The following is a 22,580-nucleotide window of genomic DNA, read 5'->3' on the forward strand; positions in this document are numbered from 1 at the left end:
CCCCTCAGTTCTGACTACGTTCCCTCGCTTCATTATCATCCAACTACACTTATCCAGTCCGAACAAAATTCCGATGTCATTGCTGTATATCCTTGTGGTGACAACTGAAGGCTGGAAGAATGTATTTTGGACTGAGTAATCAAAATTTTAAATCTTCTGTTCATTATGCAAAGTCTTTGTATGCCATTGGGTCAGTGAAAGGATGGTTCCAGAGTGTGTACCATCAACTGCCAAACATAGAGGAGGAAGTGTGATGATTTGGAGCTGTTTTGTTCGTGGTTGGTGACTTATAGAGAGTGAAAGGCACCCTGAACCAAAACGGCTACCACAGCATTCTGCAGCACAATGCAATCCCCTCTGGTATGCACCAAGTTGGTCAGGGATTCATCCTATAGCAAGATAATGACCCGAAACAGTCCAAGTCCAAGCTATGCCAGAACTACCTCAGAAAAAAAAAGCACAAGAGTGTAAGCTTGAAAACATGGAGTGTGTTACGACGAAAAGGCCAGGCTTTGTGTGTGAACTCAAGTGCAGACACAGACGGAGGAAAGATTGACGTGGATACATTTATTTACAGTGACTAATTTGATAACAATGAATAGTAATTTTGCAAGAAATTCTGAAGGCTATGAACTATGAACTGTGAGGTTGAGAACTATGAACTATGAGACAAAACTATGAAACGTGAAACCTAAACTATGAACTTTGGCTAGATTCAAAAAGTCCATGAACGGATCCTGGGTGGAAATCCAGTGAATCACGGCCAGTTGGTTAAACGATGTTGTAATGGCTTACGAGTTGCAGGTGAAGACGTTATGGGAGGAGGGAGTCCAAGGGGTCTGGGTGAGCAGTGATCCAGAGAGAGTCCAGAATGTACGTGATCCAACAGGCTGGCAGGGAGGCAGACAGGTGGAGCGCCACAATGAAGGGAGTCTGACCTGATAGCAGAAAACCAGCGTCCAAACAGAGGTGAGTATTGTTCAGTATTGTTGTGAGTATAGCTGTAAAGCATGATGACCAAGTGGGTAACTACGGCAGAGAGAAAATACTATGAAATCAAAAATCAAATTCAAATTTTATTTGTCACATAAAAAGTACAACATGTAGTAAAATATTTGTGTCTGAGCTGCAGACGTAGCCGTGCCATTCCAGGGCTTGGATTTAGCATGGGAGGTCTAGCCAGGACCCTTATACTGGGTGGAAATCGAACATGCGATTCCCTTTCCGAAGGTGTGTAATCTTACCACTACACTATCCAACTGCATGAGCAAAACCACAAAACATTAAAGGATTTAACGAGAGCTTGACGGCCTAGCACTAAAATGAGTTAGGTATAGATCTGGCAGAGGTCTGTTGTGAATGCTGGACTTAAATACCGGTGACTTGATTGCAGTCAGGTGTGAAGGCTGATTGGAGTCTCTGCCGAAGGGGGATCCCAGCATTGTGTAAAAACCCAGCACTCACCTGGACCATGATAATTTGTTTTTTAATAGACCAGTAACTAAATTAATCTAGAATGCATGATGAAAATGTTCACAAATGGGTAAAAATGTCCTCTCTTTCACAGTGAAAACATCTATCCTAGCTGCATCCTGAGTTGGACATTTCAGACAATGCAGGATGGTTCCTCAATTGAACCTAGAGGTGAAACCAAACTGAAGTTAGCTGCTTCAGGTTTGGCTAATACTTCACTGTCTAAGTCTGGCCTGTTGCAGTGGTATGCTTCTAACTAACAAACAGTATGGTCCTGACAAGATGCTAACTTGTTGAAATTCTGCTCGGCAGCACAGTGTTTTAGACGCTTGATTATCTATGCATTCCTGGCTTGGCCACCCAGCCAATGTCCACTTTGTTCAAGACAGTCCAATGAAATCTAAAAACCATTGCATTCTTCAGTTATAAATATTGATTTATATCTCTTTGTACTTAACAATTTTACTTTTACTTATTTATTTAACAATCTCTCACTTTGTGTGAGAATCAACATTTTATTGATGTGATGAACTCCTCTTTTATAAATTGGTGAGGACTTCTACACTAACAGTCACATTTATAGCTACATGTTGACAGACTTTTCAAAATCATCTGCAATAGAAAAAAGTAAAGACAAAAAGAAAATGAAGGCAGCTCTTCAAGTGGGCACTGATAGGAAAAGAAACATAGCTGTTGATAATAATGCAGATTTGGGTCCTGCTGTTAAATGAAACCTTCCCCTTGTATATGTAAGTATTCTTTTGCCATGTTATCAGACTGTAGAGTGACAAATTAGTCAAACATAATAAAAAATATAAGAGTAGCACATGCAGCTGGCTGCCGGCGGAGCTCACGGGCACGTCACTGCAATCCCCCCTGGCCTCTGCTCCGCGGATACTGAGTGACCCTCATCCGGGACTCTCCTCAGCTCTTTCTGGGACAGTGGCGCGGCTGCCCCTCTGTTGGTCTTCCTTGGTCTCTTGTGTTCTGGGGGCCTCTGGATGTCTGGAGTCTTGATCTCCTCCATACCTGCTTCATGCCCTGGAGGATGGGGCTGTGGCTCCCCACACCCTCTAGCAGATCATTACATGAAGGAACCTTTTAAAAACAACCGCGCTCATGCTCACAAGTGTACACACGGGTGATCACACATACAAACTACACCCTTTTTGGCTCCTACTTCAAAGCACACTGTGCGCTGTCGATCTTACGTGCTGCACAATAATGTTTAATATTTAGTATTTACTGTTACATTCCCATAGATCATCGTGATGTTGTTTATTATGTTGCTCTTTTTTTTTTCTTCTGCTTATTTTCTCTTTTTTCTTTCTCAACAGGTGATCCAGGTGATTGATCTATGTATTTTTTGTCTGCTTATTTTATTGTTTTTTGCCCTTTATCCCCGTCCCTCTTCCCTGCTGTTTTTCTTTCCCTCTTTCATTGTCCCTTTTCTTTTCCCCGGTCAAGTCTGTCCCATACTTAACAAGTAAAATAAAATAAAATAAACAATAAAAGGTGAATCAAATGGACCATTACGGCAAGGCTGGGATGGTCCATTTGGTAAAGTAAATCCGTTGGGCATCTTTCTTTGCCTTTAGACAATAATTCTGATGGCAAAAGAACCAAACGGGACAGGAAAAAAAAAAGAAAAAAAAAGAGAAAGAAAAAAAGAAACATAGCTGTTGATAATAATGCAGATTTGGATCCTGCTGTTAAATGAAACCTTCCCCTTGTATATGTAAGCATTCTTTTGCCATGTTATCAGACTGTAGAGTGACAAATTAATAAAACATAAGAGTAGCACATGGGTGTAGAATTTCTAGCTAACAACATGCTTGTAATACAGTGTGTTTTCACCATTGTTTTTTCCTGAAATTGGCTTTATTTTGGTATTAATACAGTTTCTTTCTAGAAGTACTTTAGTGTTACCTTAAAACTTCACACATCACCTACAGCAAAGTGCAAAAGCAACCCAAGACTTTTTTGTGGCAAAGGAATGGTGTTTATGTTAAGATGTGCTGCTGGTGAGATTGTTGAACCTTTGTAATGTTGGGATTCAGAGATTCTTTTATTGCTACCATATAATCTGCCTTATGAAGAATGTATTAATAACATGTTTCACAGTATCATTTATCAGTAATATTTCCTACAGGGTTTATATTGCATTGAATATGTCTGTCTTCACATTGACCTTTCTATTTTTTATAGGTTGAGTTCATTTTATACACAATGCATAAATGTGCTTGGTTAGAGTTGATGTTCCATTCTAGAAGGTTTTAAGCTTCACTGGTGAGAGTGTCCAGATGATACATGCTGAGGGGAGATGAGAACATAGCAGGTTAATTGCATGCATGCTTACAATACACATATTAATCTAGTAGCAGGTTTGAGTGAAGGCCTAAGCGTCTTCTACTTCAGTTTGAGACTGGCTGCTAAAGTACTCTACTTAGTAATTAATGACGAGGGTCCATTATTAGCTCTCAGAGATGCTAAGACCTGAAGTTATTACCTTAAAAGGCAAGTAATGTAGAAAGGAGAAGTTATATGTCGGTGTAAGGTTATATGTACGTGATGTACCCTTGTCTGCACGAATTGAACTTTTGCCCGTCTGTCACCATGTATTTTTGAACTGTATTGACGTAGGTGTGATATTTTGTCCTATAAAACCAGAACCCAATGTATTCTTGTCAGAGCAAAACAATCCATATGCTGACGGTTGGTTGTTCTCCTGTGATAATAAAACTCATCGTTTGATTGCACTTTTCCGGAGCCTCCGTAGTTTGTTGTCTGGTCTAAAGTTGATCGATCTCGCAACAGTATCCTTAAAAGAAATATATTCAGAGCACTGGAAAATGACAACAAATGAAGTTTGTTGTGGTTTTTTCTTTTCTTTTTTGTGTGTGTGTTTTTTCCCCCATCATCTGGTCCTCTTCATGGCAGCCAGTATATCATTGTATCTGAGGGTTTGTAAACAACAGACAACTATACCTACATTATTAGTAGTTAAGTTAACCGAAGTCAAAGTTCTCTGGTGTCTAATATATTTACTAATATAAGCTTGAGGAGCTTAAGGGTCCTGTGCAGCATCCTTGCTGTTATTTGGACTGCACTTTTCTGGACAGAGATCTGGGATGTCCTTCACTACCCCAAGTCCTAAAATTACTATGTGAAACACTGTTTCTTTCACCCTCCACATCTTCTCACGTTCCTCTCTCAGCCCTTGGTACTTCTAAAGCTTCTCATGTTCCTTCTTCCTGGAGTTGCTATCACTTGGTAACACCACAGTACATCTATCACTACAGCTAATAGACCCCATTCCAACAGTACTGCTCAGAGAGGTCCTACCTTAAAGTATACCTCAGTCTTAAATATGGGCTACATACCACAGGCCTTTAAAGTGGACACGAAACACTTCATTTATAGAGGCTAATTTACATGATGGAGCCCAGCTCTCACAAACTGACACAGTGTGTGTTGCTGGATTTAGGAAAATAGTGCTTAAAACGCTAAAGAAGCTAACTAGAGTCCATGATCGTCTGGCAGCACATGAGGTCACCACCATGAGGGAGAGGTCGCCACACCACATGACCCTGCTAAGATGAACAGACATATGGCTCAATACACAGAAGGGAATAAGCAGGAATTCCAGAGAAACAACACACCAGCTACTGGTACAAGGTACCCAATACTACAAGACCAGGCTCAGCAACTTATGCATCACCTGGATTGACAAGAAAGCCTATGACTCGATGCCCCACACACAGATCTTGGAACGCATAGATTTGTACAAGATAAAAAGGACACTAAGAGCCTGAATCAGAAATTTGATGGGGATGTGGCGAACTTCAAGCCTATAGCACAAGTCGCCATCAAGTGCGGGATTTACCAAGGAGATGCGCTGTCCCCACTCGTGTTCTACATATGCCTGAAACCCCTGAGTCATTGACAGTAATAACATCGGAATGTAATTTGTACTGGAAAAATGTAGTTGGATGTACCTGGGAATCCCACGAACAAATAACCATGAAGAAACTGCTAGGAAAGCCAGTCTCCAGCAGTGTTGACTGCCTGTTGCCTCTGGTCCTCTGGGATTCACCCTTTGGCAGTGGGCAACCCATCTGGGCCTTCCTGATAAAAAATATCTAATATAGTAGAATAGAATAGAATAGAATAGAATAAACCTTTATTATCCCATGGATAACAGATTTTTTACATAGATTGTTACATAACTGTACATACAGTAGCTTTTTCACATTTTAGTTCAAAAACCAGAACCTCAGAGATACATACTTCATCAATCTTAAAAAGTGAACATTTGATAAATGCCACAGCCAAAACTTCACCCTGGCCACTTTCTCTGGGCCAATTAAAACAATCATAAAGGGAGGGCATAGTTCACCAACTAGGCAGTCCTCTCCAGAGTTTATTCATTTAAATAATTTAAAAATAAGTTATATTATCAAGTGGTCTAACATTAAAAAGACTAAACTTAGCAAGGTGAATGGAGGTGGCAAAGAAATTGTAGGTTGTAGATGAGGGGTGTCCAAACTTGGCCCGCGGTTGTCCAGGAAAAGGCTACAATAGCCAGCTATGAGGTCACCCAACCCATCGCAAGACATGGCAAGCCTTTTTCAGATGGAGACCTCATAAAACACGGCCTCGTTAAAGTCACGGAAATAATATGCCCGGAAAAAGTGCAGGACTTCAACAACGTCAGCATGTCCAGAAATCCAGTTGTGCGACGGATTGAAGACTCGTTAGCCAACATATAACTGCAACTGTCTGATAAAGCTGTGCTTTTGATTTTTACTCCATCGCATGCGATGAGAGCACCGATGCCACAGACACCGCAGAGTATAACAATAGGCTCTCATCAGAGCTCATCAACCCTCGGAGAAACTTAACCCTTGTTTAACCAGAACAAATATATAAATTTGTGTCCCTTTTTTTGTTGTTTAAATAAATATATTGATCTTGTTTCACTTTCATTAAACAACAGTAAGAACAGAAACAATGAACATAAAATATTTTACTTTTTCTTCTTTTTTGTTTGAGATGATTTTAAGAACTGGTCTAATTCAAAAAACGTCTCAGACAATGTGATGTGTTAGGTTTAAAAAACAAACATTACAAATTAACAGCTTCGAGCTGGGGCTCGGTCGGGCCACTTCGGGGGTGGGGTGCCCCCAGCCTCTCGGCCTGGGGCTCGGTCACTCAGGCACAGCTGGCTGCCGGCGGAGCTCACGGGCGCGTCACTGCAACCCCCCCTGGCTTCTGCTCCGCGGCTGCTGAGTGACCCCTCATCTGGGACTCTCCTCAGCTCTCTCTGGGACAGTGGCGCAGCTGCCCCTCTGTTGGTCTTCCTTGGTCTCTTGTGTTCTGGGGGCCTCTGGATGTCTGGAGTTTTGATCTCCTCCATACCTGCTTCATGCCCTGGAGGACGGGGCTGTGGCCCCCCCACACCCTCTAGCAGATCATTACATGAAGGAACCTTTAAAAAAAAAAAAAACAAGCGCGTCCATGCTCACAGGTGTACACACGGGTGATCACACCCACAAACTACACCCTTTTTGGCTCCTACCTCAAAGCACACTGTGTTCTGTTGATCTTATGTGCTGCACAATAATGTTTAATATTTAGTATTTACTGTCATATTCCCATATATCATTGTGATGCTGTTTATTCTATTACTCTTGTTCTCTTCTGCTTGTTTTCTTTTTTCTTTCTCAACAGGTGATCCAGGTGATCGATATATGCATTTTCTTTTTTTTTCTTTTTCTGCCCGTTCTGTTGGTTTATGTTTTTTGCCCTTCTCCCCCGTCCCTCTTCTCAGCTGTTTCTCTTTCCCTCTTTCTTTCTCCCCTTCTTTCCCCCAGTCAAGTCTGTCCCGTATTCAGCAAGTGAAAATAAAATAAACAATAAAAGGTGAATCAAATGGACCATTACGGCAAGGCTGGTATGGTCAATTTGGTAAAGTAAATCCGTTGGGCATCTTTCTTTGCCTTTAGACAAGAATTCTGATGGCAAAAGAGCCAAACGGGACAGGCAAAAAACCAACAAAAAAACAAAAAACAAATTAACAGCTTCATCCTGTGCAACAAATAAACCCAAGGATGTTTGTATCTTGCTGAAGAGGAAATTCAACTTCCCCATCAGGTATAGCACAAATAATAAAAATGGCTGGCTGGCCCTTATCACTGGCAGTATTGTAAATCACAAACTAGCATTTGTATCTGTATACTTTCCAAATGAGCCAGACAGAGACTTTTTATCTATATTGCCAAGACACTATTAGACATAGCTGGACTGGCCATCAGCCCGCCGATAGTGATTTTTCATTTTTATGGGCAGAGGCCAATTTTTTTTTTTTTTTGGTAACGGTATGAACAATTAAAGGTGGTGGATTGGCCAGATGCTGGCCGATGTGTAAAAATAACTCAGTTGTTTGATGGTGGCTATGGCGGAGCTTCCATAAAGGCCAGCAGGTGGATGAGGGAAAGGGGAGGCAGGAGGAGAGACCCAAGGCAGCCGCTGGTCCGACTGTCAGGTGAACTGAACTTCAGGTAAGAAGTTATGACCTGCATTCTATCTGGGTCAGATATAAACCAAGTTTAGGTGTAGTTTATTTTCATTGTGCTGACTTTTTACCGTCAGTTACTATAACTCATACTCAGTGTTGGGGAGTAACGGAATACATGTACTGCCGTTACGTATTTAAAATACAAAATATGAGTAACTGTATTCCGTTACAGTTACCATTTAAAAAGGTGGTATTCAGAATACAGTTACTTTGTTGAAATAAATGGATTACACGGCGGTATTTTCCTGTTTCATATTGTCGCGGGTCAGGACTGTTTGGGTTTTGTTTGACAGCTACGTTCTGTTGTTCCAGGCGGCAGCGTTATGGTTGCCATGGTTACAGGGAGACGCGCGCGTGCTCTCTCTCTCTCTCTCTCTGCGACTGTGTGTTTCCTGGGTGAGAGAGCGCCTTTTCGTTGTTGTTGTTGTTGTGCTAAGTTAACAGGCAGAATGCTACAAGCATAGCTCTAAAGAATGTAGCATCATGGGCAGTGTAGTCCGTGTTGCAGGGAGAATGGACTGCCATACACGTTATGGGTCTGTGAGCGCGAGGAGGGAGAAAAAGGGGAGTGGAAAGGTACGAGTTGTCATCGAGGAAAAACGGGAGCTGGAAGCATGTAAATATAATAATAACCACTGCAGCCAAGAAGAGTGCCTGACGTGCCCAGTTGTAAGTAAGCTATTAAGACTCGACTGTACACCGTGTTCGTGTTTTCCTCCGAAACAATAAGTTCCGTTGGAGCAGCCTTTCAACACCTCTCTCTGTCTCTCGCAAGAAAAGTTGACCCACACAACAAAGTAAAGCTAGTTTTCGGCTATGAACCGACAGGGACCCCGCCGTATTAGTCAGAGGTCCCTTTACTACAGTTCGGAGTCGCGGACCTTCAGTAATAGTAATAAATCACACAGCAATAGTACATTCACGTTGTTGTAAAAAGCATGATAATATATTAAGTAATCCAAAGTATTCAGAATACGTTACTGTCATTGAGTAACGTAACGGAATACATTACAGAATACATTTTGGGGCATGTATTCTGTATTCTGTAATGGAATGCATTTTAAAAGTAACCTTCCCAACACTGCTCATACTGCATACTAGCTAGCATGACGGAGTTTCTATACAGCTGGGTGGGTGCTATGATGTTAATGATAGTGAACTTTATTTTATTCATAAGGTTTGTTAGTAGAGTTGCCAACCGTCCCGTAAAAAACGGAATTGTCCCGTATTCAGAGAAAATATTACGTTTTTCGTATTGAGCTGAAAAGGAACACAGTTTGTCCCGTACTTCAGCTAGAATGGAAAAAAGACACAACGTTGGAGTTATTCTGTGTCTTTACGCTGTCAGCTGCCTCTTCTTCTCTCTTGTTTGTTTATCGCCCACTTTGCTCCAGAAAGAGGAAACCAGCGGATGTTGCGCTAAACAACAGCAGCACATTTAAGCGTGATAAGCTGTTGTTAGAAATTATTTAATATTAATTTCTAGTAACAGTTGATGTTTGCTACTGCCACAGTTGTAAAAGCTGCTGGTCATGATATATGGTGAGAGGGAAACATGAAGATAAAACCAGGAGATGTCTTTACTGAATCATCAGAGCTGAACATGTGATGGAGAAACAGGTTTATCTTTTAGGTGACATGGATGAGTTGAAGGGAAGTTATGAACAAATAACACCATAAATAATTATCTGAATCTTACAACCAAAGTTTTTAGTATGACGTAAAATGTATAGAAATCATACATATACCAAAAAGACAGTGTACATCACTGTCACAACAGCGTTTCTTTTCATCCAAAGGCTTTATAGTTTTTCCTATAATACGTGGTGGGCCGGTCTCTAGTCAAAATACCCAGGCCGATTTTTTGTCCCAGTACAGCCCTGTTATTAGAACACAATGATCATTCTTACTGTTGGGAGGTGACTGCAATGCCGCCATCAACCCTGTTATTGATAAATCTAATCCAGATGCAGCATCTAATCTCTCATCGTCTCTAGAGCTGGGCGATATAAGATTTTTTCATATCACGATATGTTTTTTTCATTTCAGGCGATAACGATATATATCACGATATAAGCCAAATAACTATATTTGTAAGATTTAAATGTGCCGTTGCTCACAAGTAAAATGTGAAATAATCAGCAGCTTGTTTTTATTTAAATATTTATTTCCCATAATAAGTTCAACAGGGTAGATGTACTTAAGGAACATGAGACTTTTTCAGATAAATAAAGGCAAATATTGCAAACTACACACAAGGCAGCCGCTAAAGCATTTAAGTTTCAAAATAGAACAAACGAAACAGACTACTAAATTGTCAATTCCACTTAGAAACAAAATATTAATTCTAAAAATAAATCTTAGTTTGTTTTACAGAAGAACAGACAAAACTGACTAACTTTTGTCAATATCAAATAAACTGAGAACTAAAAGGAAATTCTCAATCTCTCCTTGTTGTATAGCTTAGCTTTTCAAACAGTTTTAACAGTTACTTTAGTCTGACAAAAGCCGAATGACGAATTAGCGCTTCCAGTCAGAGACTGAGGCTACGTCCACACGTACACGGGTATTTTTGAAAACGGAGATTTTCCATTTTCGTTTTAAAAAATAATCCCGTCCACACATAAAGGCAGAAATGAAGGAAAACGCTGCTATGAACATGCCAAAGCAGCAGGTGGAGCTAGAGTCCTAACCGTGCAGAAATGTTGGCCAATCAGAAGTCTAGAAGCCTCGGTGGGAAAAAGTAAACAAAGCTGGGGCATAGAAGCAGAACCGAGTCGTAAGTGTGGAGGGACAGTAACTGTGTGTATATGTAAGCATTTAAACACTGCAGAGAGTAGAATTAACAGTAACAGTATTGTAGAAATTCATTTCACCGAAACAATAACGTGGCGCACAGTGTGACGCATGCACCAGTTTATTGTATTTCCAGACTTGCTTTCGGCACAATTTACAGTGAACGCTACTCTGTTTTTTGTCAGACTTTAAATAGCCGAAATACCTTCACACTACGGAACTTCTATGGCTCTTCCGTTCGACAATCTCTCCGGCATTGGAACCATCATCTGTTTTCTCTTCGGTAACCTTCGGTCACGCTCGGTTGATTTTTCTAGTCGGCACACTCATTTCCTCCATTACCCGGGAGGTACGGTGGCTGGCTGCTTCCCAAACAAATACACATGTGCGGCTTGGCACTTGTGCTGTACGTAACAAGTCACGCGACGTGACGCTGCGGCTGTGATTGGTTCGGCTCTGCGCTACTTAATTTGGATTGGCTGACCTCTATTCAGCCAATCTTGACATCTGCTCACTCAGCTATATTATGCAGCGTTGACCTGCCTAACACTAAGACTATGGCCTCAGCACAGTCAAAATGAACATACTGTTATGTCTTAATTTCCTTTTATTCATGTTGCCACTCCTCCCTCCTCTGACTTACTTTAAGGATATACACTCTGTGGTGTCTAAATTTATTTTGAATGGGAAAAGGCCTAGGATACGTTTGTCAACATTGCAGCAGGCCAAATTACTTGGTGGTTTGGCAGTACTTCGAGTTTTACTACTGGTCATTCAAAATCAGGGTGCTTAGGGGGTTGTTCACGAGGCTTCTACTGCATGGAAAATGATTGAATCCGCTAAGGCAGTACCACAATATACACACCAAAAAGCTCAGCAACAACAACAAATTTGGGCCTATTATTGCAAACTCTATAAAGGCTGTAGTTTCTTTGTGGCAGAATAGACTGACAAAACCAAAGTGTTCCATTATTTAGAGCCCACACTTTTTTACTACCTTTTCCAAGTGTTTTGCTCTCTATAATAAATTCCTATAAGCAATAGAATTTTCTTAAAATACATTTACTTATGAGAATCGCATGGTTTGTTGTGTTTAGTGCACCTAACGCTGAATTTTTTTTTTCAAAGTGCAAAGTGTGGTTCGGAAGATAAAAAAAGAATGTGCACCCATGTAGGTAAGGTCTAACAGCTAACACTCTCTTAAAGTGGTCAACATAGTAGCAAGTCCATGTGGACGGTTTAATGAGATCCATAGAGACTGAAGTTTCATTATATATTTGATGTAACTTGAGTTGTTCACTTTTAAAAAATGAACACACACCAAGTTTAGGTAGCTATCAATAAGACAATCTACATAAAACAAATATTTTATATACACTGTTTGTTACTCGTTCTACCTGTTTTACATTTTAGTTCAGTTTCTGATCTTCACAAATGCTGAAATGAATATAACATATATAACTTTTGGTGGTCATGTGGAAGTGGAGAAATACAGATATATTTATTTTGTAATTATGTTTATGGTATACGGTCTAATAATTTGCAGCAATTCCACTATTGTGTGGCTTATCGTAGTTCAAAAAAGCCTTCATGAGCCTATGTATATTTTCATTGCTGCTTTGTTAGTGAATTCTGTTGTTTTGAGCACTGTCATCTACCCAAAGCTTTTGATTGACTTCTTATCTGAAAAACAGATTATTTTGTATCAAGCCTGTCTCTTTCAAGTATTCCTGTTTTATGCCTTAAGTTGCTCAGAATTCTTACTGCTGTCAGCTATGGCTTATGACAGATATGTGTCTATATGTAAACCTTTGCAATATCCTTCTATAATGAGAAGAACAAGAGTCAATCTTTTCCTGCTTTTGTGCTGGTTTTTACCTGCTATTCAGGTTGCAGTGCCAATAGCAGGAAATGCAAATACACCACTCTGTAACTTTACTCTGAAAGGTATTTTTTGTAACAATTCGGCCAACTATCTTTATTGTGTCAATTCAAGAGAATTATCTATATATGGTATGGTTGTTCTATTTAATGTTGCAATTTCTCCTATGTTTTTTATACTTTTTACATACATAAAGATAATTATAGTTGCCTATCAGAGTTGTGGAAATGTCAGAAAAAAAGCTGCACAAACCTGTTTGCCTCATGTGCTAGTTCTAATGAACTATTCTTGTTTGCTTACGTATGATATGGTTATAGTTAGACTGGAATCAGAGTTTCCTAAAACTGCACGTTTTATAATGACATTACAGTTTGTAACATATAACCCTCTTTGTAATCCAATAATATATGGACTAAAGATGAAAGAAATTTCTAAACACCTCAAAATACTGTTCAGTTAATTGCAAGCAAACCAATTTATTAATTTATAGTCTTTTTTTATTACTCATTTTTTATGAATTTTATGAAAACTGGCTTAATGTTTTCCTCCTACAACTGAGAATTGATCACTATTTAAAAACCAAAATGAAACGTAAACAAATATTAAAATGAATGTTTGATATCACTCTCCTCATTAATAATACATTTGTTAATAGTTTCATCTAATGTGATTGCCCCTATTGATTTTCACAATGAAATTAAACGTGAATATCCTTCTTAATGGATACTAACACAACATCAAGAGAAATGAAAAAGGGATGAAGTAGAGTAACATAAGGTCGAGTACTTAAAAAATGAGACAGTTATCATGCCAGTCACTTTTTATCTTGTGGCTCTGTGTAAATGAAATTCCATTACAATCTTGTGTTACATACAGTTCAGACACCTCAAAATACGTTTTATTTTACAGTTGAAAACTATATATCTGGATTTTCTTTCCAGTTTGTTTTCTTTTGGAGTGCAAGAAAATGTAGTTTAGCTAGTAGTTCACTTTCATTTTCTGGAAAGGATCCTTTATTTGGTCAGTTTTACTATTTTTGTTCTGTAAGGCATGGGTGTAACCTGAAGTCTCTGTTGAGATGATTTCAATCTATAGAGGCCTTCAGGACCAGCCAGGCTTCTACGCAGAGTATTAACCAATTGAAGAAATAGTACAGGCCCTTCACTGACACAGAATGCAGTATCAAAACACAAAACAAAAACAAACAAACAAACAAAAACCTCAGGCATGAACAACCATACCTGTTGATTATAATAGACTGATATACAATACAGCTGGACTTGAACCCTCAAGTGACGTTTTTGGTATTTTGGCCTTAATAACTAATAGGACAGTTTTTGCAAGGCGTAGGGAATCTCTTGTCTCATCCAGTTTTTTAAATGTTGTTCATCTACAACCTACAGTTTCTTTGCTACCTCCATTCACCTTGCTAAGTTTAGTCTTTTTAATGTTAGAGCCCTTGATAGTTTTATATTTTTAACAGAAATGTGAATAAACTCTGGAGAGGACTGCCTAGTTGGTGAACTATGCCCTCCCTTTATGATTGTTTTAATTGGCCCAGAGAAAGTGGCCAGGGTGAAGTTTTGGCTGTGGCATTTATCAAATGTTCACTTTTTAAGATTGATGAAGTATGTATCTCTGAGGTTCTGGTTTTTGAACTAAAATGTGAAAAAGCTACTGTGTGTACAGTTGTGTAACAATCTATGTCAAAATCTGTTATCCATGGGATAATAAAGGTTTATTCTATTCTATTCTATTCTATTCTATTCTATTCTATTCTACTATATTAGATATTTTTTATCAGGAAGGCCCAGATGGGTTGCCCACTGCCAAAGGGTGAGTCCCAGAGGACCAGAGACAACAGGCAATCAACACTGCTGGAGACTGGCTTTCCTAGCAGTTTCTTCATGGTTATTTGTTTGTGGGATTCCCAGGTACATCCAACTACATTTTTCCAGTACAAATTACATTCCGATGTTGTTACAGTCAATGACTCAGGGGTTTCAGGCATATGTAGAACACGAGTGGGGACAGCGCATCTCCTTGATAAATCCCGCACTTGATGGCGACTTGTGCTATAGGCTTGAAGTTCGCCACATCCCCATCAAATTTCTGATTCAGGCTCTTAGTGTCCTTTTTATCTTGTACAAATCTATGCGTTCCAAGATCTGTGTGTGGGGCATCGAGTCATAGGCTTTCTTGCCAATCCAGGTGATGCATAAGTTGCTGAACCTGGTCTTGCAGTATTGGGTACCTTGTACCAGTAGCTGGTGTGTTGTTTCTCTGGAATTCCTGCTTATTCCCTTCTGTGTATTGAGCCATATGTCTGTTCATCTTAGCAGGATCATGTGGTGTGGCGACCTCTCCCTCATGGTGGTGACCTGTTCATTTGTGCTGCCAGACGATCATGGACTCTAGTTAGCTTCTTTAGCGTTTTAAGCACTATTTTCCTAAATCCAGCAACACACACTGTGTCAGTTTGTGAGAGCTGGGCTCCATCATGTAAATTAGCCTCTATAAATGAAGTGTTTCATGTCCACTTTAAAGGCCTGTGGTATGCCCATATTTAAGACTGAGGTATACTTTAAGGTAGGACCTCTCTGAGCAGTACTGTTGGAATGGGGTCTATTAGCTGTAGTGATAGATGTACTGTGGTGTTACCAAGTGATAGCAACACTAGGAAGAAGGAACATGAGAAGCTTTAGAAGTACCAAGGGCTGAGAGAGGAACGTGAGAAGATGTGGAGGGTGAAAGAAACAGTGTTTCACATAGTAATTTTAGGACTTGGGGTAGTGAAGGACATCCCAGATCTCTGTCCAGAAAAGTGCAGTCCAAATAACAGCAAGGATGCTGCACAGGACCCTTAAGCTCCTCAAGCTTTTATTAGTAAATATATTCGACACCAGAAAACTTTTCTGGTCTTTTAAGGACACAAAGGTTCAACCATCTCTCCAAGAGCTTAAAATATCTTAACATTAACATAATTTCTTTGCCATAAGGAACTCTTGGGTTGCTTTTGCACTTTGCTGTAGGTGATGTGTGAAGTTTTAAGGTAACACTAATTACTTCTAGAACAAATTGATTTAATACCAAAATAAAGCCAATTTCAGGAAAAAACAATGGTGAAAACACACTGTATTACAAGCTTGTTGTTAGCTAGCAATTCTACACCCATGTGCTACTCTTATTATGTTTGACTAATTTGTCACTCTACAGTCTGATAACATGGCAAAAGAATACTTACATATACAAGGGGAAGGTTTCATTTAACAGCAGGACCCAAATCTGCATTATTATCAACAGCTATGTTTCTTTTCCTATCAGTGCCCACTTGAAGAGCTGCTTTCTTAATTAATTTTCTTTTTGTCTTTACTTTTTTCTATTGCAGATGATTTTGAAAAGTCTGTCAACACGTAGCTATAAATGTGACTGTTAGTGTAGAAGTCCTCACCAATTTGTAACAGAAGAGTTCATCACATGAACAAAATGTTGATTCTCACACAAAGTGAGAGATTGTTAAATAAATAGATAAAAGAAAAATTGTTAAGTACAAAGAGAGATAAATCAATATTTATATAGGAGATATATCAATATAAAGAATATCTGATGAAATAAACAATAAATCTGTTTCAGGGATCAAAATCAAACATCTCACTATACTTTTTTCTTAGCAGAACAATCTCTTTAGGTGTTTAGAAATGTATTTCATTTTTAGTCCATATATGATTGGATTAAACAGTGGATGATATAAAACCACTTGCAAAGTCATTATTAAACGTACAGTCTGTGAAATATCAGATTCCAGTCGAAGTATAATAACTTCACATGTACAGAAGAATGAATAGTTGAATAAAACCAGCAGGTGAGGTAAGCAGGTCTGTGTAGCTTTTTTCCTGACTTCTCTACAGCTTTGATAAGATATTATAAGTATCTTTGTGTAAGTGAAAACTATGTAGAGCATGGGAAAAAATACAATATTGAGCAAAACATTCACACCATAAATAGCCAAAACTCTTGAACTCACACAATGAAGTTTGTAAATTGACTTATTACAAAATATCCCTTGCAGAGTAAAGTTACACACTTTTCTAGTAGCACTTAGTGATGTTGTTGTCACGGTTCTGGGTCCGTTGGACCCAGTATTTCGAGTTTATTATGTTTTGGTTCACTTTTGCATCATGGATTATTCTTTGTTTCTCTGGTACTTTGTGTTTCAGTTATCTTGGTGTTTTGGATTGTTTCTCATTCTCTTGTTGTGATGTTTATTATTATTATTATTATTATTAGAGTTTCATGTTTCTATTATCCATGTTTTAGGAATGGTGGTTTCATGTATAGTTCAGTTCCATGTTTCATTTTCTGTCTCTGTGTTGAGTCCATGTCTCTGAGTTGTGATTCATGTTTCCTGTTTTATTGTGAAAGTCTTTGTCTTATGTTAGTGTGTGCAGCTTTGTTCCCCATGTCTCGTTAGCCCTGATCTCTCCCAGCTGTGTCTCCCTTCTGTGGCCCATTTCCTCATTACTACCCTGTGTATTTAAGCCCTGTGTTTTCCCTTGCCCAGTGTCGCGTCGTACCCTCAGATTATGCCTGTGTGTCCTTGGTCTCAGTGGTCCATCCTCACTTCATGTTTGTTTTCCTGCCAGCAATAAAGCTGAGGTTTTGTGAGTTACAATTCTGTGTTCGAGTCCTGCATTTGGATCCTCATCTCTGCCTGCCCGCACACAGAGCCCTGACAGAACGACGCGACCAGTATGGATCTAGCAGACTCCGTACGGTATCGGCGACCCGCAGTCTCCACCTTCCTCAAGGAGAGGGAGAGGCAGGGGGCTAGGTGTGCCTGGGAGCACGAGTCACCATTCGATGGGTCTCGTTTGGCTCTGGGTGGGCCCCGCAGCTTCCAAACTGCGATGGCTACCGCCGTTCCATCAGCTGTTCCATCAGGGATGCGAGGGGCCAAGCGCTCTCCCTCGACGGCAGTAGCTCCTCCGTTTTCTGGTGTCACTCCACCGCTGCTCTCCGAATTCAGGCCCTGCAGGAGGGGCAAGCAGCGACGAAAGAAGGATTATGTGGTGGAAGACACTGGGCTTACTCCACTGCAATCCTTTGCTTTGTTTTTGGGACTTCCACGTTCGGAGCTACACAAACTTCCCGCCTCTTCGTCCCAGCCCGGCCCACCGAAAGACTTTCGGCCCGGTCTGCAGGAGGATTCGCAGTCTGGCTTACCTCCCTCTTCCCAGAGTGAGCGACGCTCACGCAGCCGTCGCTCCGCTTCCTCTGGACAGTCAGCAGTGGTGAGCAACAAAGACTGTCTTTCTCATGCTCCTCCTGAACTCTTGAACATAACAAACAATAAATCTACCCCTAAGATTCTGAAGACTACCTGCCATTCAAGTGAATCTAAATCTACTAACTTAAAGGTAGTTGAGTCTGTGTTTGTTAACCCTGTGAACCCCTGCTCTGAGGATTTAAGAACCTGTTTTCATTCTGCCCAATCTGAACCTAGTGTTAAAATGAATAAGACTACGCCACTTAAATCTGGGGGGAGAAATGTTCAAACTGCTGTGAAATTTCTGGAGGCTTCAAGTTCTGTTTTCAAGTCAGCTGAAAGGGAGGTGGTTAATGTTTCTAAGCCAGCCTTTCAGCCATGTACTTTTCAGCAAGGGCGCAGGCAGTTGGTAGGGACAGAAATTTCAGGCTGTAACTCAGGCTCTCTGAAGGAAGGGGCTGTCTGTTCCCCAAGGACATTTAAGGACTCTAGTTGCACCTCTCTACAATCTATTAAGACCGTGGCTCTTCCCAGGGACTGTTCTGTGTCCCAGTTGAATGTTTCTGAGGTTGCCCACTCTGCTAAGACTATATGCTCAGACCCAGTTGGCAATATTGGGCATTTTGAGACCATTCCTGAGCTTCTCTCTCCTCCTGTTTCTGCTCCTAGGGTAGCTCGGGCCCAGCGTTCCCCTCCACCCGTTTCAGTTCCTCGGGTGGAAGGGTTTGGTGTTCAGCTGGTGCCGGCACCCGTTCCTGTGTCAGCTGGAGGCTCAGGTGAGCCCTTCCAGCAGTTTTTGTCGTGTTCAGAAGGCTCAGGAGGATTAGCTCAGTCACCATCACAACCACCATCACTACAACCTTTATGGCAGTTCCCAGCTCAGTTTTCTGATCAGCAGCCACCTTCAGTTCAGTCAGCTGATCAGCAGCCACCTTCAGCTCAGTTTACAGTGTCCCCTGATCAGCAGCCACCTTCAGCTCAGTTTACAGTGTCCCCTGATCAGCAGCCACCTGTAGCCCTGTCACCTACTCCACTACCGCTTTCATCTCAAATTACGTCACCCGTAGCTCAGTCTTCACCCCCGTTATTCATAGCTCAGTCGCAACCACAATCAGATTTGTTGCAAGCTTTGTTGCAATCCATAACCCAGTCAGTAGTTCAGTTAGTGAAGGAATCATTGGCGTTGTCATCTGCTAAATCAGCCTCTCATCTTCGCCCTCAGTCAGGGGTCCCTATTGCCTCTGGCCCTGCATCTGCTCCAGCTGGAGGGCCCGAGGAGCCCAGCCAGCCTCATGTTTCGTCCGCTGGGGGTTCGGGAGAACCCAGCCGGCCTCATGTTTCGTCCGCTGGAGGGCCCGAGTCGCCCGTCCAGCCTCAAGCCACGTCCGCTGGAGGGCCCGAGTCGCCCGTCCAGCCTCAAGCCACGTCCGCTGGAGGGTCTGAGGAGCCCACCCAGCACCACGCCTCGTTAGCTGAGGGTCCTGGGGGACCCAGCCAGCACATCCTCACACCTGCTGATGGTCCGGGGAAATTGGTTCAGCCATCACCTGCTGAATCGTCCCCCGCGACTTTTACATCATCATCCGCAGCCGTCCCGCTGCCGTCAGGTTCCGCAGCCGTCCCGCTGCCGTCAGGTTCCGCAGCCGTCCCTTCATCCACGCCTGGTCCGGCCTCCGTGTCTTCATCCACGCCTGGTCCGGCCTCCGTGTCTTCATCCACGCCTGGTCCGGCCTCCGTGTCTTCATCCACGCCTGGTCCGGCCTCGGCTCCGCCTTCGACTTCGTCTGGTCCTGCGCTTGCCATACCGCCGTCAGAGCCAGCTCGACCCGTTCCGCCTCGCCTCTGCCGGCCGTTTTCCGGGCCTATTAGGTGGCATCATGGCCTTCGAGGACGGCCTCCGGAAAGGGTTTGTCGCCGCCGCTGGCATCGCGGCCGCCCTCCGGACCTGCTCAGTGGCCGCCACTGCCTTCCAAGTGGTCGGCCTCCGGAACTGTTCGCCCGTCGCCGCCCGTTGCCGTGTGCACGGTCGGCCTCCGGAACTGTTCGCCCGTCGCCGCCGTTGCCGTGTGCACGGTCGGCCCCCTGAACTCTTCGTGGACTCTAGAGCTCCTTGTTTTTTGTTTGGTCTCTGTCCCTCCGTCCTGGACCCCCTCCGCCCGCCCTGGCCTGGTGCTTTATGCTTTTTTTGTTTGGGGCTGTCGGGAGCCAGCCCTTTGAGGGGGGGTACTGTCACGGTTCTGGGTCCGTTGGACCCAGTATTTCGAGTTTATTATGTTTTGGTTCACTTTTGCATCATGGATTATTCTTTGTTTCTCTGGTACTTTGTGTGTCAGTTATCTTGGTGTTTTGGATTGATTCTCATTCTCTTGTTGTGATGTTTATTATTATTATTATTATTATTTAGTATGGTAGTTATCCAAGTTTTTTTTTCACTGAAAATGTACACAAGGCATAAAACCACACCACCTAAACTGGAAACCAAATAAAAACTCCTTATGAAATAAGATATGGACCCGAGTGCAAAAAAGCCAGGATACACTCAACAATAAAATCTTGCTACATTATTAAAATTCTATACTAGATTAATAGAAGTTGGCTGATCATTGTCATTGTTAGCTGCAACTTATGATCCATTAGCTCTAACTACTAAAGCCTCAAGTAAAAGAGGCTGAACAATGATGTAACTGACTTTCACAGTTCAGCTCCCTCAAGGTTGAAGCAAACCAATAAAACTCTTCTTCAGTCCACATACATATGATTCACTATAAGCATTTGATTGATGAGTGTACTTGTATTTGAAGTTCTGATATCTTTATGCTGCTATATATTTATTTTGTAGCATTTTTTTTAATTCATGGATGAGGAGTTAAATACCACATATGTAACTCTAGATGGATACATTGAGGTTAACAAGTACAGATATGTTTATTTTTGTATTATCTTTACATTATACATTATAATAATATGCAGTAATTCTACCATCGTGTATGTGATCTGGATTCATAAAAACCTTCATGAGCCTATGTACATTTTCATTGCAGCTTTGCTGCTGAACTGTCTCCTTTACAGCACAACTATTTACCCAAAACTTCTGATTGACTTTTTATCTGAAAAACAAGTCATAACATATTCAGCCTGTCTCTTTCAGTTTTTTATATTTTACACTTTAGGCAGTTCAGAGTTCTTTCTCTTGGCAGCCATGGCCTATGACAGATATGTGGCTATTTGTAAACCTCTTGAATATCCAACTATCATGAACAAAACCACTGTGATCATTTTCCTGGTCGTATCTTGGCTTATACCTGCTGTTCATATTGCAATCCAAGCAATAGGGAGTGCTGAAGCAACATTGTGTAACTTTAATTTAAAGGGAATATTTTGTAATAATGCAGTTTACACTCTTCTGTGTGTAAAGTCAAGATTAATTATTGTATTTGGAGTGGTTGCTTTAATAGATCTTATAATACTTCCTGTGCTCTTCATAGTTTTCACTTATACGAACATTTTTATCATCTCATATCAAAGTTGCAAAGAAATTAGGAAGAAAGCTGCAGAGACCTGTTTACCCCATCTGTTAGTTTTAATCAGTATTTCCTGTTTAAGTATCTATGATGTAAGCATAGCTCGAGTGGAATCAGATTTTCCAAAAGCTGCACGATTACTAATGACATTACAAATAGTGCTCTATCATCCATTGTTTAATCCATTCATTTATGGGCTCAAAATGAAGGAAATTTCTAAACAGCTAAAAAGATTCTTTTGTCATGCCAGAATCATCGTGTATTAACTATCAATGCTAATGTGCCTTAATTGTTATGTAATCAGTTTGCTGAAATTACTGAAAACACTTTTTAACATAATCAAAAAGTAAAACATAAAAATGTCATTTTTACTTATTTAATTATTCATAAATTATTGCTATGATTTACTGTTGGTGTATTAAGTCCATACTGATAATAGGACAAACATGTTCTAAGTTTATTTTGTAAATATACTATTCCTCAACAAGTTTTTCTTTAGTTTCTCATAATTACAAGTCTAACAGAGTAATCAATCTTTTTTTTTTTTTTTTTTTTTTTTTTTTAAATGACATCAGAAACAGCAGTATGCGACATTACGTGATGGCAGAGCTTCAGTTCATCCTTTGTCATTTTTTTTTTTTTTTTTTTTTTTTTTTTTTTTTTTAATAAATAGGACAGGGGGAATGAATGAGAGAGAGAGGGGGAGAGAAAGAAAGAAAACCCAAGGGGAGAAGAGACGGTGAGAAGGGGGGGGAAGAGAGACAAAAAAAAAAAAAAACTCCTGGGTCACCTGTATGGAGAAAAAACAAACAAACAAACAAACAAACAAACAAACAGAGGAGACAGCAAACAACAAAGAGCAACATAATAATAGAGAAAACAAAGCACCATCACAATAAACTAGCTAGTCATAGATATCAGTATTTACTAAGTAATAAACGATATTGTGCAGCACGCAAGATAGACAGCGCACAGTGTGCTTTGAGGCAGCAGCCAAGAAAGCTTTAGTCCGCGTCTGTGAATACCCATGTGTGCATACCTGTGTGGATCAGCATGCTTGCA

General features: G+C 40.9%; 2 protein-coding genes across 2 annotated transcripts; both read left to right on the forward strand.

Moving 5' to 3' along the window:
• Positions 1-12,288: 12,288 nt before the first annotated feature.
• LOC147311014 (olfactory receptor 6N2-like) lies at positions 12,289-13,191 on the forward strand. Its single transcript, XM_086266010.1, has one exon. The coding sequence runs from the start codon at positions 12,292-12,294 to the stop codon at positions 13,189-13,191; it is 900 nt and encodes a 299-aa protein (XP_086122136.1). The 5' UTR covers positions 12,289-12,291.
• Positions 13,192-20,842: 7,651 nt separating this feature from the next.
• Positions 20,843-21,784, forward strand: LOC147311015 (olfactory receptor 13C2-like). Its single transcript, XM_086265949.1, has one exon. It carries the CDS (start codon positions 20,852-20,854, stop codon positions 21,782-21,784), a length of 933 nt encoding a protein of 310 aa, XP_086122075.1. The 5' UTR covers positions 20,843-20,851.
• The last annotated feature ends 796 nt before the right edge of the window (positions 21,785-22,580 follow it).

Source organism: Aulonocara sp. 'chitande type north' Nkhata Bay, linkage group LG16 (assembly GCF_057382095.1).
Source record: "Aulonocara sp. 'chitande type north' Nkhata Bay isolate Kocher_YH1m ecotype deep benthic linkage group LG16, A_spYH_male_GT1.1, whole genome shotgun sequence".
NCBI lineage: Eukaryota > Metazoa > Chordata > Actinopteri > Cichliformes > Cichlidae > Aulonocara > Aulonocara sp. 'chitande type north' Nkhata Bay.